The 20,365-nt window shown below is 38.6% G+C and overlaps 1 protein-coding gene across 3 annotated transcripts in view; it reads right to left on the reverse strand.

Annotated features, from left to right (window-relative positions):
- The window catches only part of cfap91 (cilia and flagella associated protein 91), a 76,250-nt gene that overhangs the window by 43,203 nt on the left and 12,682 nt on the right, over positions 1–20,365 (reverse strand). For all 3 annotated transcript variants that reach the window (XM_073045346.1, XM_073045345.1, XM_073045347.1), the window contains 2 exons: positions 18,057–18,140; positions 7,110–7,166 (listed from right to left, as the gene is read on the reverse strand). In XM_073045346.1, coding sequence (XP_072901447.1) covers positions 7,110–7,166; positions 18,057–18,140 — 141 coding nt within the window. The remainder of the gene's footprint in view (positions 1–7,109; positions 7,167–18,056; positions 18,141–20,365) is intronic.

The raw sequence follows: 20,365 nt of genomic DNA on the forward strand, positions 1-20,365 counted from the left end.
ATTTACTTGCAAACTGTAACTAAATAAATGATCAGATAAGAATTTATATTTAAACCATAAGTAATATTAGCTAATATAAACTTCAAGCAGGATATAGAAATAACTCCCTTCTCAGCTTTGAACAGCGTCTCAGTTTGACTTTGATTAAAAGGGCTTTAAACCTTCTGGTCTAAGATGCTGCTGCAGAAGTTGGGTGACAGGTGGTTCATAAAGCAAGAAATATGACTAAATACTTTATTAATAACACTTGCTCTTTGGTAAATTGTGGTAAACTATCACTGCAAACAATGAAGAGGCGAGTGAAGGACAGGGTGACTCAAAGGTCGAGGCTTGCAGGTACAATACAAAGTCGGAGCAAGGCATATTCAAGCAGAAGTGGTCGGACTATTCGAGATGGAATTGGAGACGTAGATGGAGTTGGAGCGAACGAACTGGCGACCAGTCAGAGTGGAGGAGTTTCGGATCCCAGCCACCTAAACTGGAAGCAAAGTTGGATCAATCTAAGCACTGGAGAGAGTAGGGCCGATTGTGCATGCTCTTCCGTGATGCTTACTCCTCTCTCGGTGAGATTGAGAGAGATTTGCCCCACTGTGTGATGAACTGAGGCTGAGGCTCAGATACTCCGGGCTTGAGATCTATGGATTCAATTTCGTTCCAAATGCTGTTGCCTGCTTTTATTGTTTGTGCGATTTATTGTTGTTTCTCTCTCTTACTCTCTCTCTCTCTCTCTCCTCCTTCTCCCCCCACCCACCCCACCCCAGCTCAAACAATCACGACCCCAGAAAACTGGTCCTCCTATTTTTAGCACATGCAAGCTCTATGTGCCTCGTGAGTTGTATTTCTCTGCAACATGTGTTACTCCCACAGGATTCATCTTTTCTCCAGTGTAAGTTCTTAGTTGGATATCTGTAGGCTTCAGTTTAGTATCTTTGAAATGCCACGCAAACTCATTTTGTGGAATTACTGAAAGAGCTGAGCAAGTATCCAATTCTATTTTAATGAATTTGCCATTCACTTCTGGTGCATGCCATATTGCTTATTTCTTGTTAGCTTTCACATAGTAAATCTCAAGGCAACCTAATCCTGTGTCATTCTCATCATTATCAGGTTTTTCATCAACAGCATGCAGATTAGTGCTCTTGTTGAAACTGCAACTTGACTTTGTTGCATTTTCTGCAAGTTTTGCCTTGAAACCTGCATTGGTCTGGTGCATGCCCTGCCACAATGGTGACACAATGTTTAACAAGGCAGGTTTCTGTTGATATGCTACAATTTTGTTCACACTACTTTCATGCTGACTGGAACATGATTGCATCACTGTCTGCCTTTTCCATTGATACAGCGATTTCAACTGCTCGTTTAAATTGCATAATGTGCTTCGGTTAAGATCCGATTTTGAATACTTTCTTGTAAGATTCCATGAACTAAACAATCTCTCAGAGCATCATTAAGTCCATCACTGAACTGAATGCTCAGGCAATACCTACAAATTCAACAACATATGCTGAACTGGATTCTCCTTCCTTTTGCTTCTGCCTATGAAACTCAAACTCAAACAATGGTTTTGGTTCTAAACGTTCCTGCATTACTTTCACAATATCAGCAAAGCTCATATCAGCTGCTTTGGTTAGAGCACAGAAACTTCTAAGCAAATTATATGCTCTTCCACCCAATGCTTTCAGCAAAATTGGCACTCATTTCTCCTTAGCTATTTCATTTGCTTTAAAATACTGCTCAATTCACTTAGTATACAACAGCCATTTATCTCTTCTGCAATTAAACGCACCAATCTTTCTGATGTATTTCTGCTTTTTTTTAAATTTATGATTATCATCATCTGGTACACACTATTTATGAACCAGTGAATTTGTCTGCTTTCTGCCTTTTTTATACTCAATTGTATTGCTGCAATTTTATTTTAATTCAAGCGACAACATTGGACCATATAGGCTGTTGTGAATTGGAATCAAGAAAGATTACACCAAGGAGAGAGTCCTGGTTGAGAAGGTCTTCATAATGTTCCTTACAGAGGTGTTAATTGCCTCTTTGTCCTTAATACGTTCATCACTCTTCTTTGATCTCAATTGGATGGGACATTTTGGTTTGGGTTGTAAATAGTTTTGAGGATGCTGAAGAACCCATAGAGATCAGAGTCAATAGTAAGTTTCCGGATCTAACCATTTTCCATCCACCATTTGGTCTTTAGATAACAGGTTTTCAAAGGGAACTGTCTCAAAAGTGTTGGTTATGACAAAACTGTACGCTTAGAAATTTTGTCAGGAAAAGAACTCCATGGAGTTACTTTTCATAAGCTGCTGGTCTTTTCAGAAAATTATTTTATCACCATATTGTGAAAATCATTCAGGATCATCAGTTTTTCGCACTCTAGGTGCAAACTAAGATTTTTTCAGGGTTGGAGTAGAAATCATTCTTGGCCTCATCCAAAGCTTCCAGAGTTGGGTGAATGCACTGTTGACCACTGTTGGTGTATTCTGTGTTAAAATGAGCCAGTCACAGGCCCTTTGCAGTTCCACAATGAAAGTCACTAAGATATGGGTCTAGTTTATTCTTGATGGCAGAGCTCACTCCTTAATGCCAACATTCTTATTCTGGTTTACCTCTTCAGAGGAAAATATGCCCATCACTTTGCTCCTTAAATTGGTCATCTTCTATGATATCTCACTCAGGATAGAAGTGCAATTAATTAGCAACGCTAAACCTGAGTTGGGATAGGAGACCAATCTTCAGATCCATTGATAAGCTGAGCAGCCTGTAGATGCCTCATTTATTAGTCTTCCTTAAAAAATGATATTCTGTGTATTATAATCCTGTGCCCTTCGGCACCAGCAATATGATTTCAGTTAAACTGAAATTGTTGGTTCCAAATCAAGCAATATTTCACATATAATGAAAATATCCTAATGCTATTAAAATGTATTTGGATTATTTTTAAATGCCTGATAAAATTAAACACAAGAATTTTTAAAAATACTTTTTAAATGCTTGCAATAATCACTTACAACAATTTCAGACTGCACCAGAGTACAATGTACAAATAACCAAATTGTTCATACGTGCAAAAAATTATCCTTGTAGTCACATAAAAATTACCTATTGAAACATTCCATTATGATTTAATTATATTATAATGTAGCAAGATCAATTCTATTAAATTTTAAATTAAGTGCAATTAAATAAACCCTTTAAATTCCATTGTCCCTAGTTAACATAATGAAGCCCAGATTTAATATAGCATTTTCAGAATTAAACAAATTAAATAGCTTCTTAAATGTGTAAGTTTTTTAATACCTAAGTGTTTAATTATTACTGTTTATTATAGCTACCATGAACTAGTTGAACCTGTTTAATCTATCATAATTGTGACTCGAATAAAGACTGTCTTAAAAAGATAGTGGGGAGGTGCATAACTGCTAAACATTTAATAAATAAATCTTCAATGAAATAAAGGTTACAGAATAACCTACATGCCGGCTGATGTTCCCGTAATATGACCCGTGGAGTTCACCAGCATTGAAATGATAACTACCATACTCAATGACTTACAGTCATGGAAAAGAAGAAACTGTTATTTTCAAATGTGCAACAAAATCTAACTTACTTTTGGTTGTATCAAGACATCAGCAAATATACTGCTCATGTCACATACTACAGCACCATGTATTTTTTCCAGTCCTTAAGCAAAGGCCAATTTAAATTCTTCCTCAGTATTACATACTAACCATAAGAAATTTCAATGATACAGACCTTTAAATGCTGATTAAGGCTACCCCAAAAACTAGGAGGCCCAGAAGGCACAAAATTAAGGACATGTTCGGCACAGCTTTATGGGCCAAAGGGCCTGAATTGTACTGTAGGTTTTCTATGTTTCTAAGTTCAAGAAAATGTATCAGAGGAAATTGTGTTCAGGATAGCAAATAGAAGAATGATACCTATAGGTCTGATAATGTAAAAAAGTTTAATAACTTCATAAGGGCAATGTTATGATAGTCATGGGAGATTTTAACATGCAGGTCGATTGGGAAAATTAGGTTGGCAATGGATCTCTTGAGAGTGAGTTTGTTGAACGCCTAAGAGATGGCTTTTTAGAGCAGTTTGGTTGTTGAGCCTACTAAGGAATCAGCTATAATGGATTGGGTGTTATGTATTGAACCAGAGATGATTAGGGAGCTTAAGGTAAAAGAACCATTAGGAACCAGTGATCACAACATGATTGAGTTCAACTTGAAATTTGATGGGGAGAAAGTAAAGTCTGATGTAGCAGTATTTCAGTGGAGTAAGGGAAATTACAGTGGTATGAGAGAGGAGTTGGCCAAAGTAAATTGGAAGGACCAATGGCTTGCATTTTTGGGGAAAATGAGGAAGGTGCAGGACATGCATATTCCAAAAGTGAAGAAATACTCAAATGACAAAATAGTATAACTGTGCCTGACAAGGGAATTCAAAGCTAATGTAAAAACAAAAGAGAGGGCATACAACAACGCAAAAATTAGTGGGAAGATAGAGGACTGGGAATTTCTTAAAAACCTACAGAGAGCCACTAAAAGAATCATTAGAAGGGAAAAGATGAAATATGAAAGCAAGCTAACAAATAATATCAAAGTGGATAGTAAAAGCTTTTTCAAGTATGTAGAAAATAAAATAGAGATGAGAATGGATATAGGACCACTAGAAAATGAGGCAGGAGAAATAACAGGGGAGAAGGAGATTGCAGAAGAACTAAATGAGTATTTTGCATCAGTCTTCATTGTGAAAGACACTAGCAGCATGCCAGATGTTATAGTGTGTGAAGGAAAAGAAGTGGGTGCAGTTACTATTACAAGGGAGAAGGTGCTCAAAAAGCTGAAATACCTAAAAGTACATTAGTTACCCGGACCAGATGAACTACACCTTAGGGTTCTGAAAGAGGTAGCGTTAGAGATTGTGGCGGCATTAGAAATTATCTTTCAAAAATCACTGGACTCTGGCATGGTGCCAGTGGACTGGAAAATTGGAAATGTTACTCCACTCTTTAAGAAAGGAGAAAGGCAGAGATTACAAGTAGGATAGATAAAGGGATACGGTGGATGTTGTATATTTGGACTTTCAGAAGGCCTTTGACAAGGTGCCGCACACATGACTGCTTACCGAGTTAAGAGCCCGTGGTATTACAGGAAAGTTACTAAGATTGTTAGGGAATTGGCTGATTGGAAGAAGGCAGCTAGTGGGAATAAAAAAATCATTTTCTGGTTGGCTGCCAGTGACCAGTGGTATTCCGCAGGGGTTGGTGTTGGGACACTTCTTTTTATGCTGTATATAAATGATTTAGATGACAAAATAGATGGCTTTGCTGCCAAGTTTGCAGATGATGTGCGAAGATTGGTGGAGGGGCAGGTAGTGTTGAGGAAACAGGTAGGATGCAAAAGGGCTTAGATTAGGAGAATGGGCAAGAAAGTGGCAAATGAAATATAATGTTGGAAAATGCATGTTCCTGCATTTGGTAGTAGAAATAAATGTGCGGACTACTTTCTAAATGGGGAGAAAATCCAAAAGTCTTAAATGCAAAGGGACTTGGGAGTCCTTGTGCAGAACACCCTAAAGGTTAACTTGCAGGTTGAGTTGGTGGTGAGGAAGGCAAATTCAATGTTAGCATTCATTTCAAGAGGTCTAGAATACAAGAGCAGGGATGTGATACTCAAAGAGCAGGGATGTGATACTCAGGCTTTATAAGGCACTGGTGAGGCCTCACCTTGAGTATTGTGAACAGTTCTGGGCCCCTCATCTTAGAAGTGATGTGCTGGCATTGGAGAGGGTCCAGAGGAGGTTCACAAGGATGATTCCAGGAATAAAAGGGTTATTGTATGAGGAACATTTGATGGCTCTGGGTCTGTATTTGCTGGAATTTAGAAGGATGAGTGGAGATCTCTTTGAAACCTTTTGAAAATTGAAAGAACTCAGAGTAGACGTGGAAATGATGTTTCCCAGGGTGGGGGAGTCTAAGACAAGAGGCCACAGCCTCAGGACAGAGGGGCATCCATTCAAAACAGAGATGCAGAGAAAGTTCTTCAGCTGAGGGTGGTGAATTTGAGGAATTTGTTGTCGCATGCAGCTGTGGAGGCTAGGTCGTTGGGTATATTTAAGGCAGAGATAGATAGGTTCTTGATTGGACATGGCATCAAAGGTTCCAGGGAGAAGGCCGGGAAATGGGGTTGAGGAGGGAAAAAAATGGATCAGCCATGATTAAATGGTGGAGCAGACTTGATGGGCCAAATGGCCTAATTCAACTCCTTTGTCTTATGGAGTTATGGTCTTATAAAAGGGTCAGGATGCACGAACCTGAACAGAGTCCATTTACTAATAAATGTACTCATTAGTTGTTTTATATACCACATCCTTTACACTCAGCTAACAATTATCATTTATCATGCACTTGCAGTAACATATACTCATAGAGTTGATGTTTCCCTTTTTCAAAGCCACAACCAAAGCATCTAACTTGTTAAAAATAGAATAATTTACCTCAAAAATTCTAAGAACACTCCCAAATTGAAATTGATCCAAAATTCTTGCAGGTTGACCCTAATAAGTTTATCTTCAACTAACTCCAAGTAATTGTTTAAGTAGAATAGGATCAAGGCTTGTTCCTGTTTTTCACATCTGACTTCTTAAGAGTGGGCTATTCTGCACTAACTGTACGTAAAAACCAATTTAACAAGGGATGCATAAATTCTGTACTGAAGTGATACTTCTCCTGTGTCCAAGAGCATGATGTGCATGGTAACACATGATCAAATTTTAAAATATAGCAAGGTGATATACAAGTTACCAAAAAGAATCTACAACAGTTTTTATCCAGAAATACATTTTCCAAAAAATGTTATTAAATGCAGTTTATAAATACAAATATCGATCTGAAACAGCTTTTAAATTTAAAATTTTCTTTTCAATGTCTTTACCTTTATCAGCAGTTATTATGTACACACATCAAAAATTCAACTGATTCAGTTACTTTCTTTTCTACCAACTTCTTCAAACAAGTGTAAAAGGTTGTCAAAGCAACATATCACATCAAACTAATCACTAGTCTGCATAAACAGTTATTATGAACTTACTTGGACATTTCCAGAATTACATTCACAGGCAACTGTTGTACAAAAGGAATAATAGGTCTGTAATCCAAATAGAATATAAAAAATCATTAAAAATGTAATATAAGATTGCTATAGTGAGCCAACATTTATTAACAACCTAAAGACAAAATACTTTAGAAAGATTTCAGTCCTTCTTCAAGACTCAACTGGTGCTTCCACCAAATTTTCTCTCTCAGCCCGGGGAAAACAAAGGATTGCTTGCTGACATGTGTCAACTCTACTAATGCATCCAAGTGATAAAAATGCCAAGTTAAATGGTACTAGTCTGTTGGGAATTTGCTGGCCATCTCTCAACAATTTAAAATTTGCTCATGAGAAATTCCATGCCTGAAATTCTACATTCTCAGCAATCTCTCTTTTACAAAATAGCAGACACCGTTCCATCCAATGATAATTTATTATGTGTGGTGGACATAAATTTGGAGGTGCATATATATAGCTTTATTTTTAATATAGTAAAATTTTGGTCGCATGATCAACCACTGTCATAATATTGAAAAGAATCAAGGATCTTGGACTGAAAAAGTTCTAAGATGTAGAGATGACATTCTTCAGATTAAACTAAAAAAAATTGAAAAACATTCACTGGAAACTACATGATATGTTCAATTTAATACCCTTACAACCAGCTACATAAGATAAAGCTGTCATAGCAAATGGTAGGCAGGATTTGAGCCAAAAATCCCTTAATTAAAGGATGAGAGACTATAAGCGCTCTTGAAACAGCAGGTTGATTACACTAAGGTGTGAACAAATACTGGAGATGAAACAACATGAAATGCCACAGATAGCAGAATGTGTAACTATAAAATGCCAAAAACAGTACAGCACTGACAGAATTTAAACTTTTAATTAATCCTTAAATTGTTCAAATTATTTCCTCAATTTTATAGTTACCATTTGTAGTGAAGAAAAACCTGGCAAATTTATTACTAATTGATTACATGATAGAATATTATTACCCACAGTAAGATATATTAGAAAGTTTTAATACATGCATTTTAGCACAATTTTTAAAATTCTCATTAATAGTATCATATAGAAACAGGCCCTTCAGCCAACTATTTTGTGCTGTGATACTACTTTAAACTGATCCCACCCACTTACAGTCTCTATCCTTCCATTTTCTGTCTCTACATCTGCCTGTCTAAATTCTTCTTAAATGTTGTCATCATATTTTCTTCCATCACATCCCCTGGCACAGTGAGTGGGAAGTTCCAGCCATCTACCACTCCCTGTACAAAAAAATACTCTAAATCTGCTTCAAAATTACACCATCTAGTACTTAATATTGCCACCGAGGGGGGGAAAAAATTCTGATTACCTACCTGTCTATGCCTCTCATTATTTTATATACTTCTTTCATGTTGCCCTTCACAGACCAAAATGTCATTGAAAACAATCCAAGTTTGTCCAACATCTCCTAATAGGTAATACTCTTCGATCCAGGCAATGTCCTTGTGAACCACTTCTGTACTGCTGCCTTATTGTGCCTGGCCTGCTGCATTCCACCAGCATTTTGTGTGTGTTGCTTGAATTTCCAGCATTCTGCAGATTTCCCTCTCACAATCACTCTTTGCCTGTTCTCCATCTCCCTCTGGTGCTCCCCTCCCCCTTTCTTTCTCCCTAGGCTCCTGTCCCATGATCCTTTCCCTTCTCCAGCTCTGTATCCCTTTTGCCAATCACCTTTCCAGCTCTTAGCTTCACCCCACCCCCTCCTGTCTTCTCCTGACATTTCGGATTTCCCCTCCCCCTCCTACTTTCAAATCTCTTACTATCTTTTCTTTCAGTTAGTCCTGACAAAGGGTCTTGACCCGAAACGTCAACAGTGCTTCTTCCTATGCTGCCTGGCCTGCTGTGTTCCACCAGTATTTTGTGTGTGTTGCTTGAGTTCCCAGCATTTGCAGATTTCTTCGTGTTTGCACTTCTGTACTGTCTCTTTTGCATCCTTCCTGTATTGCGATGACCAGAATGGCATACAATACTTCAACTGTGAGCTAATCAAAGTTTTATACAAATGCAATCTGACCTCCTGACTTTTAATTCACCTTTAAATCTTTCATGATTATTTCCTCAATTTTATAGTTACTATTTGTAGTAAAGAAAAAAGGAACAAATTTATTACTAATTAATTACATGATAGAAATTACCCACAGTGCAACACTTCTCACTTGTCTGCATTAAACTATCTGCCATTTCTCCACCCATATTTCTGGCATCTAAATCCTGCAGTATCCTTTGCAAATCCTTCTCACTATCAACAGCTCTACCAACTTTTTGTCTACAAACTCATGAAAGAGCCCACCTACACTTCTGTCTAAGTCATTAATATACAGGTTTCCCCCGCTATTCGAAGGTAGAGCGTTCCTATGAAATGGTTCATAAGCCAGAATGTCGTAAAGTGAAGAAGCAATTACCATTTATTTATATAGGAAAAATTTGTGAGCGTTCGCAGACCCAAAAAATAACCTACCAAATCATGCCAAATAACAAATAAAACCTAAAATAACAATAACATATAGTAAAAGCAGGAATGATCTGATAAATACACAGCCTATATAAAGTAGGAATACTTTTCTGCAATTATTGCCACACTGTCCACAGTAGCGAAAACCTAACGCAAGCGAAGCGCTCTCAGCAGAAACACTCGCGGCAAAAACACTCGACGCAAGCACTCTCAGCAGAAGCATTCTCTCCAGTAACCTTTAAGCTATGAAGCTGCCAAATCAAACCAAATAACACACACAAATACACAGCCTAGATAAAGTAGAAATAATGTACGTCCAGTGTAGTTTCGGAATCGGGAAGACAGTGAGAACACTGATGATGGCGCGTTAGGCTGAGTCGTCGGAGGCTGGGCTGGTGGAACACTGGGGTGTCATCTCATTGTTGTCTGTTTCCATCAGGGCAGGCAGGTCACCTTCTTCTATGTCTGCCTGCCTCGATGTCGAAGGTCGAGTTTCGTCGTCTGCTGTGGCTGATGCGGAAGGCTTGAAAAACGACAGTATGCTTGACTGCTTAGCCTCACGCATTTTTCTATCATACAGTTCTTTGTAAGCACTCAAACCATCCTGCAAATAAACCCTAAACCTACGTACCCTTTCAAAATTAAAGTCATACTTTTCTGCAATCATTGCAGCATTGTCAATGGCAGTGAAAATCTCACGCAATTGCTTCACGTTCAGTTCCTGGACGACTTCACTTTTGGGCCATTCGCTACTGCGTTCGGCTTCAATTGTTATCCTTTCCTCTTCATCAGCTCTTCATCTGTCAGTTCTTGGTCATGGGATGCCAAAACCTCTTCAACGTCATCTTTGTCAACTTCCACAAACTCACTATGTCCTTACTTCGTTCACGATTGAAACGCTTAATTATGTCTAGTTTTATGCGAAGTGTAACACCCTTATGCACTCTTTTAGGCTTTTCCAATACCTTAGAACTCATCTTGCTAACGGATGCACAAAATAAATCGACATAAAGCACAGATGCTCACAGGCACGTGTTTAAGCAATGCCGGCTAGAATGCAGTTCCAAGGGAGGAGCTTGGCACGCGCTGCCTTTTTTTGTAACAGTGAAAACACTTTCTGTTAGCGAAAACAGGTTACTAATGTAGGTCTTTCATAACAGCGAGGTGTCGTAAAGCAAACGTTCGAAAAATGGGGGACACCTGTATCACAAACATCAGATGTCCCCACATTCATTCTTACAGAACACCACTGCCACAGACCTCCAGAAAAATAACACTCCTCCACTACTACCTTCTGTGTTCTATGGCAAAGCTAGTTTTGAATTCAATCTTTCAAGCCTTAATCTTCTGGATCTGCCTACTATGAGGGACATTGTTCTATTGTACAAGCTCCATGTACACAGCATCCACTGCCCTACTCTCACCAATCATCCCCATCACCTTTCCAAAACTCAAGATTTGTAAAATGTAAGCTCCACCATGCAATATCATGCATCTCCAATTAGTTTCCTTTTCTTATTTTTTGGAAACTAGTTAGTGTTACCTTTCTAAATGAGAGTAGATTGTACCCTAAGAATCTTTTCTCTAATTCCTACCATTGTTTGTTGGATTATCCCCATTACCCTTCTCAAACAAAAGAAAACATACATTATTCACCAGTACTCTGCACCCTTGCCTTGCCCTGGAGTATTAGTATGCCCCTCCCTTGTCCCACTATCCTCCATGTCCTTCTTAGTTAATACCTAAGTGAAGTATTCATTTAGTATGTTGGCCACTTCCTCTGGCTCCAGGCACTAAAGTCCCTCCCTGTTTACTTGATTTAAATATACAGAGGGAAAAAAATATTTGGGATCTCCTTTAATCCTAAGAGCCAAAAACATTTTATGCCTCCTTTTAGACCTCCCGATTCTACTTGTTCCTTCCTGCTTCCTTTATATTCCTCAAGTGCCCTGACTGATTTCTCAATCCTTACACATGCTTTTTAACTAAATTTGCAACATTTCTTACATATACTGTATATTGCAACAGCTCCTGTCCAGACAGCCCTCGTCCAGTCCCACTAACTGGCTCTGATATGGTAAAGGGCGGCTGTCATTGTGCTTATATGCCTGAGGATTTAAAAATAGTTCAGTCATTCAAAATGTGTGCCAGCTGAGAGGGAAATAGACTGGTCATTATTTGTTATCAAGTGCGTTAGACAACAATTGGGGCAGGGATTTGAAAATATGGCCCAGAGCGGGAGCTGGGGTCATGGTGGCTTTAAAGAAACAATGCACAAATAACTTCCTCATCTTAAAAAGAAAAATAGAACATGGAATGTCAAGACCTTCATGCACAATCCAACACTGATTGACCTAAACACCTCTTAGTTTTATAGCTATGGAACAGATGTTTTCACTTGAAAATGCTGCATTGTATGAAACATGTAGTTAGGAGATGGCCAGTTAAAAGAATAAGGTGGTCTTAATAAAAGCAGGGTGGTCTAGGTACAAATTTTAGAAACTTTGATCAAGCAACAGCTGGAATATTGTGTACAGATTTGGTCACCATACTATGCGAGAAAGAAACCCACACATTGGAGGAAACTGCATCATCCATGGTTGCAGGGAGAACATGCAAACCCCACATAGTATCCAAGGTTAGAGCTGAATTCAGAGCACTGAGGTAGCACCTCTATTTGCTGCACCCCATTCCTCTCTTCAAACTCAGCTTCATCCAGCTAGAAGTCTAGTCTCTGCCACGAAGAGCAGCTTGAAGCTCTAATGCAGTGATCCCCAAAGGGGGTAGCTACATGTCCTAAAGGGGTGTTAGGGGAAATAGAAGTCGTCGGGGGGGGGGGCGGTGCATTCCAGATTCATGCGGGGGGGGCAGAGTGGTAAGTGGCACCCTAACTTGAGGCACAAAACCTGATCGATTGTGTCAACTCACTGCTGTTGTCAACATCCAATAGGCATTCCCAGTTTGTGGGAGCAAAGGCATTGAGTATCAACTATGCATAGGACTACAAAAAACAGAATTTGGTATACAACTAGATGAGTCAATTATGCAAGACAATGAGGCATTGCTAATGGAGTATGTATGGTTTAGCAAAAATGGAAACATTTATGAAGAGATTCTCTTTGTAAAAAGTTCAAAAACAAGTATCAATGGAGAAGCAATCTACAACTAGTTCAAAATGTAAATTGAGGATAAAAGTATTCCGATTAGGAACATGATTTATTGTGCAGAAGATGGACCATATATGACAGGCCGCCATGCTGGTTTAGTGGCATTTATGAAAAAAGAAATGCCAAGGTTGTTTTCAATCCATTGTGTAAATTCATCGTTAACATCTCACTGTCAAAAACCTCAGCCAGAGCCTTTTTTCAAGCATGACTCTTTTAAATACCTGCTATCAACAAAATTAAAGCTCATCCATTAAATAGCAGAATATTTCGCCAGTTATGCAGAGATAACGATGAAGAGTAAAAAAATGCTGTGTCCAAAGGATCGGTGGGCAATCAGCGACTAGCTCAATGACTGTCTCAGCTTTGATTTGCAAATTAAAGTTTAACCCTTCTTGAAGAATCTTCTGCGTCTCCTGGTCATTTGTGAGGCACGAAAAACCACGACACCGCTTAAAACATTTCTTTGATCTTTTTGACACTGTGGTTGAATTTTTGCTCAACGTCAACAAGAGCTTGGGAAACAAAATTAAAAAGACAAACAAAGGTTGGCTGAGCAGCAGGAAAAGGTGCAAAGAAAGTTAATACAAATGCAGCTCGAAGAACTCAAAAAGAAGGAAAAAACAGAAAAACAAAAAGATGCTGCCAACAACCACCGGTTCGAGTACAGCCATCGAACTGGACAAAGCACTGCTATATGGAGGGACCGATTATACTGTAAGACAAGGGCTGGAAAACCCCATGCCAATAATTGACTTTGAGGGAGCATTCCCACAAATGCTCTATCAGGAACAGACTAAATTCAAACAGCCCAGACAGGACTGGAAGTCCCAAGGAGGGGGACAGAGGAGCTATGGGCAAAGGGGAGGCAGATGAGGAACCCATTGTTCAGGTTATGTTAGAAGGGCAACTGACACCAATGATGATAGATACTGAAGCCACGTACACTCGCGTACAGCCACAGTATGCCCTTCACCTTCCCATGTCAGGAAAGTTTATTAAGACGGTAGGGTTCTCGGGGAAAACACAGTTGACACAGTGCACGGCTCCAGTGCAGTTGAGAATGGGAAATAAAGAAATTGTTTTGCCGGTGCTAGTATTTAAAGGAACTCCGATTAATTTGTTAGGCAGAGATGCTTTGTTGAAACTGGAATTAAAATTAGAATGCACCAGAAATGGGCTGAGTGTGAAAAGAGCAGGGGCTCAATTGTACTGGGTCCAATGTTTTTTGTCATATACATTAATGATCTGGATGATGGGGTGGTAAATTGGATTAGTAAGTATGCAGATGATACTAAGGTAGGTGGCATTGTGGATAATGAAGTAGGTTTTCAAAGCTTGCAGAGAGATTCAGGCCAGTTAGAAGAGTGGGCTGGAAGATGGCAGATGGAGTTTAATGTTGATAAGTGTGAGGTGCTACATTTTGGTAGGAATAATCCAAATAGGACATACATGGTAAATAGTAGGGCATTGAGGAATGCAGTAGAACAGAGTGATCTAGGAATAATGGTGCATAGTTCCCTGAAGGTGGAATCTCATGTGGATAGGGTGGTGAAGAAAGCTTTTGGTATGCTGGCCTTTATAAATCAGAGCATTGAGTATAGGAGTTAGGATGTAATGTTAAAATTGTACAAGGCATTGGTGAGGTCAAATTTGGAGTATTGTGTACAGTTCTGGTCACTGAATTATAGGAAAGATGTCAACAAATTAGAGAGAGTACAGAGGAGATTTACTTTATTCTTTATTCTTTGGAGCGTAGGAGGTTGAGGGGGGACTTGATAGAGGTATTTAAAATTATGAGGGGGATAGACAGAGTAGAGGTGGATAGGCTTTTTCCATTGAGAGTAGGGGAGATTCAAACAAGAGGACATGAGTTGAGAGTTAGGGGGCAAAAGTTTAGGGGTAACACAAGGGGGAACTTCTTTACTCAAAGAGTGGTAGCTGTGTGGAACGAGCTTCCAGTAGAAGTGGTAGAGGCAGGTTCGATTTTGTCATTTAAAAAAAAAATTGGATAGGTATATGGACAGGAAAGGAATGGAGGGTTATGGGCTGAGTGCGGGCCAGTGGGACTAGGTGAGAGTAAGCGTTCGGCAGACTAGAAGGGCCGAGATGGCCTGTTTCCGTGCTGTAATTGTTACATGGTTATATGATTATAATCATTTTTCTCATGTTAACATATGGTAGACATGTTCTTACACTATGGGGGCGCCAGAAAGTATGAAAGTATGTACACATGAGGGGTGTTGGTATGTAGTTGCCTTAGGGGGGCGTTGAGCTAAAACAGGTTGGGAAACACTGTTCTAACAGAAGAGCAACATGCCAACTGTTGGCCACTTGATGTTCTTTCTCAGCAAAAACTGGACATTCATCAGCTGAAAATATCTTTACTGAGCAAGGAGGGGTCATTCATCAGCAGAGAAACTTCTTTACTGTGCAGGGAGATGGCATTCATAAGCAACTTGCGACACAAAGAGAACACATGGATACCAGCCATGACAGCTCACAGTTCTCCAGTGCAAAGTAATGGTAATGTCAGCAGCCAGCTGGTCTGTGATCATCCCCTGCATGAACAGAGAGATGCTGTAAGTGAGCAGATGACTCTCCTCAGAAGAGATATGGCTTCAATTTCTCAGTATTTCTTCAGAAGTGATACCACGTTTAAATAACACTGAGCCCTTTACAAAACGTACTTTGCTCAAGTTAGCTCCATTTTGGTCAAGGTTGGTCAAGATCTGACAAAGGTCTCTAACCTAAGCCATTAACTCTTGTTTTTCTATTCACAGATCTGATTGGCCTTACCTACAAAACATTTCTCACATTTTCTATTTGTATTTTATCATGGTTCAAGGGTTCATTTTATTGTCAAAGTATCCATGTACAATGCAACTCCGATATGTCTTCTCCGGATAGCCATTAAATACAGAAAAACCATTGGTGTTGATGAAAGAAGACATCAACTCCCTCACACTCCAGCATGAAAAAGAAACAAATCTCACAGTCCCCCAAACCCCCATCCTCTGTAGAAAAAGAAACAGCGACAGTAACAGTCCCTGGCCCCCTCACCCACAGAAAAAACAGCGACAATAATAATCCCCGACCCCCTCATTCACAGAAATGAACAGCAACAGTAGCACCAAAAACCCCAACCACCCTCCTACACACAAAAAATTAACAGATCACCCACTTGCCAATCGTCCACAAGAAAGAGAACACTGAAGAGCTGAAGGAAACCAATATAAGGTACAGTCCAATAATCACATAAACCTCCGACTGCGCATTATAACAGCTGTCCGGCAGTGCTTGCGCAGTACCAAGCAGAAGCAGAAGCAGAAGAATATGGGGAAAATCTATTCATCTGTATGGTGTTTTCAGTGAACTTGTATGAAACTATATAAATAAATTCTTTACAGGAACTGCAAAATTAAAATTAAATGACATTGTTTTAATAACCTGGAATTGAATGGAGAATCAAACATTGGGGTGGAAGGAAGTGATACTAAAAAAAAAATCCTGAATTATTCAGTAATTGGAACAGCACAATTTCATTCAAACTATCAATAAGTCAAACCACATAAAAATGAATATATTCCCTAGATTACAATACCTATTTCAATCGCTACCAATACAATTACCCCAGAAGTTTTTTCAAGAGCTGAATAAATATGTGAGGAAGTTTCTTTGGAAAGGTAAGATGTCAAGAATATCGTTGGAAAAATTGACATGGAAATTTGAGCTCGGAGGGTTACAACTTCCAAATTTTAAGAATTATTATAAAGCAAACCAACTTAGATTTATTGCATCTTTTTTTGAGAAAGATAAACCGGCATGGATCAGAATAGAACTAGATAAAATAGGAGAAAACACACCAGAAGACTTTATATATAAATGGGAATCTAAATGGATACGGGAAAAGAAAGAATCTCCTTTATTAAAACATTTGATTGATTTATGGAATAAGATAAATGTTGATGATGAGACAAAGAAATCCTTATTAGCAAAGAGATCTTTAATTCAAAATCGACTTATTCCTTTTACAATGGATAATCAACTTTTATATAATTGGTTTCAAAAAGGGATTAGATATATAGGAGATTGTTTTGAAGGAGGTATATTAATGTCATTCGATCAATTAAAGAATAAATATAAAGTATCAAACAACACTTTTTTGTTACTTTCAACTAAGGGCTTATTTAAGAGAAAAGTTAGGTCAAACAATGTTATTACCGAAACCCAATGAAATAGAAACTTTAATTCAAAAAGGAAAGACTAAAAAATTTATCTCTTGTATGTATAATTTGATTCAAAAACAGGCAATTAAACAAGGAGTCCATAAGTCAAGACAAAAATGGGAAAGTGATTTGAATATTAAAATTGAAGAAAAAAATTGGTCAAGACTATGTCTTGAGAGTATGACAAATACAATAAACGTCCGATTAAGATTAGTGCAATACAATTTTTTACATCAACTATATATTACACCACAAAAAATAAATAAATTGAACCCAAATTTATCTGATCAGTGTTTCCGATGTAACCAAGAAATTGGTACTTTTTTACATTCTACTTGGTCTTGTTCTAAAATTCAACCTTTTTGGACAAATTTAAGAGTTTTATTGGAACAAATTATTGGAATACAACTTCCACATAATCCAATATTACTTTTACTAGGTGATATTGAAGGGACAAAACCGATATCCAAATTGAATAAATATCAGAAAGAATTTATAAAAATTGCATTGGCAGTAGCCAAAAAAGCTATTGCAGTTACTTGGAAATCGGATACATATTTAAGTATAGATTGTTGGAAGAAAGAAATTTATGGCTGTATTCCACTTGAAAAAATTACTTATAATTTAAGAGATAAATATGAAACATTTTTGAAAATGTGGCGCCCTTATTTACAAAAGACAGGATTAAATATATAGGTGCTCCGAAGATGAAATAATTGGTTACTTGGGGAAAGAAATAAATATATATACTAAAGTTATTACGAACTCCGTGGAGCATGTGGGGATCTTCCAATATCCAGGCATTCCTTTTTTTTCTTTCTTTTTTCTTTCAATAGGGATGTTAGGGGGGAGGGGTTAAGGGGAGGGGGGATGGGTAACACATATTTTCTTTTTCACACACTTTTATTCTGTAACTATTTGAAAACACAATAAAAAAAAGTTTTTAAAAAATAAATGTCAAACCAAAAAAAGTAAAAAGTAACAATTAGTCATGCCAAATTTTGCAAATATATTGGCAACCAAAAGTTTATCTTTTCAGGTAACCTACCTTGTGAAATACTTGTACCGGTCTCTGCCACACACATCTGGATCCAGTGGTACTTGCATTTGCATTTTAAGAGACAAGTCATATCTGAAGAAAGCAAATATATATATATATATGTATAAAATCACAAGTTTCAATTACCTTTTCTCTTCTGGTTGCAAAAACCAAAAAAAAAACTAAAAGCAAAGAAATTCAATAAAGGGAAATAAGTAATGATGTACTCAATAAATCTTGTTAAAATATTCACTTAGGTCAACTGTTTAAAATATTCTTTCTGAATTGTTGCTTTATATTCTAAACTGCTTCACTTCTCACAGAGTCTTTACAAGATACTATAACACGGAGCTCTGCGCAAATTTGGGTCTCAGAGATAAGAAAATATGCTATGCCATTCCACCCAGCATAAATCTAACACCTTAAACAGTTCAATTAAATAACCTAAGCACTTAGTTGACCTGACAAAATCTCTGAAGTATTTAATGATGATTTTCTAATGTTAATTGAGCTCCCTCTCATTCTCTTTTGAAATTAAGTTGGGGTTTCCTAATATCCTAATGTAATTTGCACATAGGTAATACACCCCCATCAACTACACTCACTTCACTGAGGAATGGGAGGATCGAGCTTTTCATACATGCCAAGTGTGAATCAGCTCTATTGTTACAAGATGGGGAATGTGAAAAACAGGCACTCTTAACAGTTCTCTCCTTTAACATAGTATTGGAGGGGGATAGGAACAGTCATGTGAGGAAAATAATTAGAGTAAGGGGAAATATGAGGCTATCAGGCAGGAACTTGGAAGTATAAATTGGGAACAGATGTTCCCAGGGAAATGTTCCCAGAAGAAATGCACAGAAGAAATGTGGCAAATGTTCAGGGGATACTTGCATGGAGTTCTGCATAGGTATGTTCCAATGAGACAGGAACTGTGTTGTAAAAAGGCTATTGTAAATCTAGTCACGAAGAAAAGCTTATGAAAGGTTCAAAAAACTAGGTAATGATAGAGACCTAGAAGATTATAAGGCTAGCTGGAAGGAGCTTAAGAATGAAATTAGGAGAGCCAGAAGGGGCCATGAGAAGGCCTTGGTGGACAGGATTAAGGAAAACCCCAAGGCATTCTACAAGTATGTGAAGAGCAAGGGGATAAGACGTGGGAGAATAGGACCAATCAAGTGTGACAGTGGAAAAGTGTGTATGGAACTGGAGGAGACAGCAGAGGTACTTATTGAGTACTTTGCTTCAGTATTCACTATGGAAAAGAATCCTGGCGATTGTAGGGATGTCTTACAGTGGACTGAAAAGCTTGAGCATGTAAACATTAAGAAAGAGGATATGCTGGAGCTTTTGGAAAGCATCAAGTTGGATAAGTCCCTAGGACCGGATGAGATGTACCCCAGGCTACTGTGGGAGGAAATCATACACCAGTGAGTCTTACTTCAGTAGTTGGTAAGTTGATGGGAAAGATCCTGAGAGGCAGAATTTATGAACATTCGAAGAGACATAATATGATTAGGAATAGTCAGCATGGCTTTGTTAAAGGCAGGTCAGGCCTTAGGAGCCTGATAGAATTTTTTGAAGATGTAACTAACATTGATGAAGGTAGAGTAATAGATGTGGTGTATATGGATTTCAGCAAGGCATTTGATAAGGTACCCCATGCAAGGCTTATTGAGAAAGTAAGAAGGCATGAGATCCAAGGGGACATTGCTTTGTGGATCCAGAACTGGCTTGCCCACAGAAGGCAAAGAGAGGCTGTAGACAGGTCATATTCTGCATGGAGGCTGATGACCAGTGGGGTGCCTCAGGGATCTGTTCTGGGTTCCCTACTCTTTGTGATTTTTATAAGTGACCTGGATTAGGAAGTGGGGGGATGGATTAGTAAATTTGCTGATGGCACAAAAGTTGGGGGTTGGGGGGGGGGGGTTGTGGATAGTGTGGAGGGATGTCAAAGGTTACAGCGGGACATTGATAGGATGCAAAACTGGGCTGAGAAGTGGCAGATGGAGTTCAACCCAGATAAGTGTGAGGTGGTTCATTTAGGTAGGTCAAATATGATGGCAGAATACAGTATTAATGGTAAGACTCTTGGCAGTGTGGAGGATCAGAGGGATCTTGGGGTCCAAGTCCATAGGACGCTCAGAGCGGCTGTGCAGGTTGACTCTGTGGTTAAGAAGGTATACTGTGCATTGGCGTTCATCAACCGTGTGATTGAGTTTAGGAGCCAAGAGGTAATGTTGCAGCTGTATAGGACCCTAGTCAGACCCCACTTGGAGTACTGTGCTCAGTTCTGGTTGCCTCACTACAGGAAGGAC

This window comes from Hemitrygon akajei, chromosome 5 (assembly GCF_048418815.1).
Source record: "Hemitrygon akajei chromosome 5, sHemAka1.3, whole genome shotgun sequence".
In the NCBI taxonomy this organism is placed as follows: domain Eukaryota; kingdom Metazoa; phylum Chordata; class Chondrichthyes; order Myliobatiformes; family Dasyatidae; genus Hemitrygon; species Hemitrygon akajei.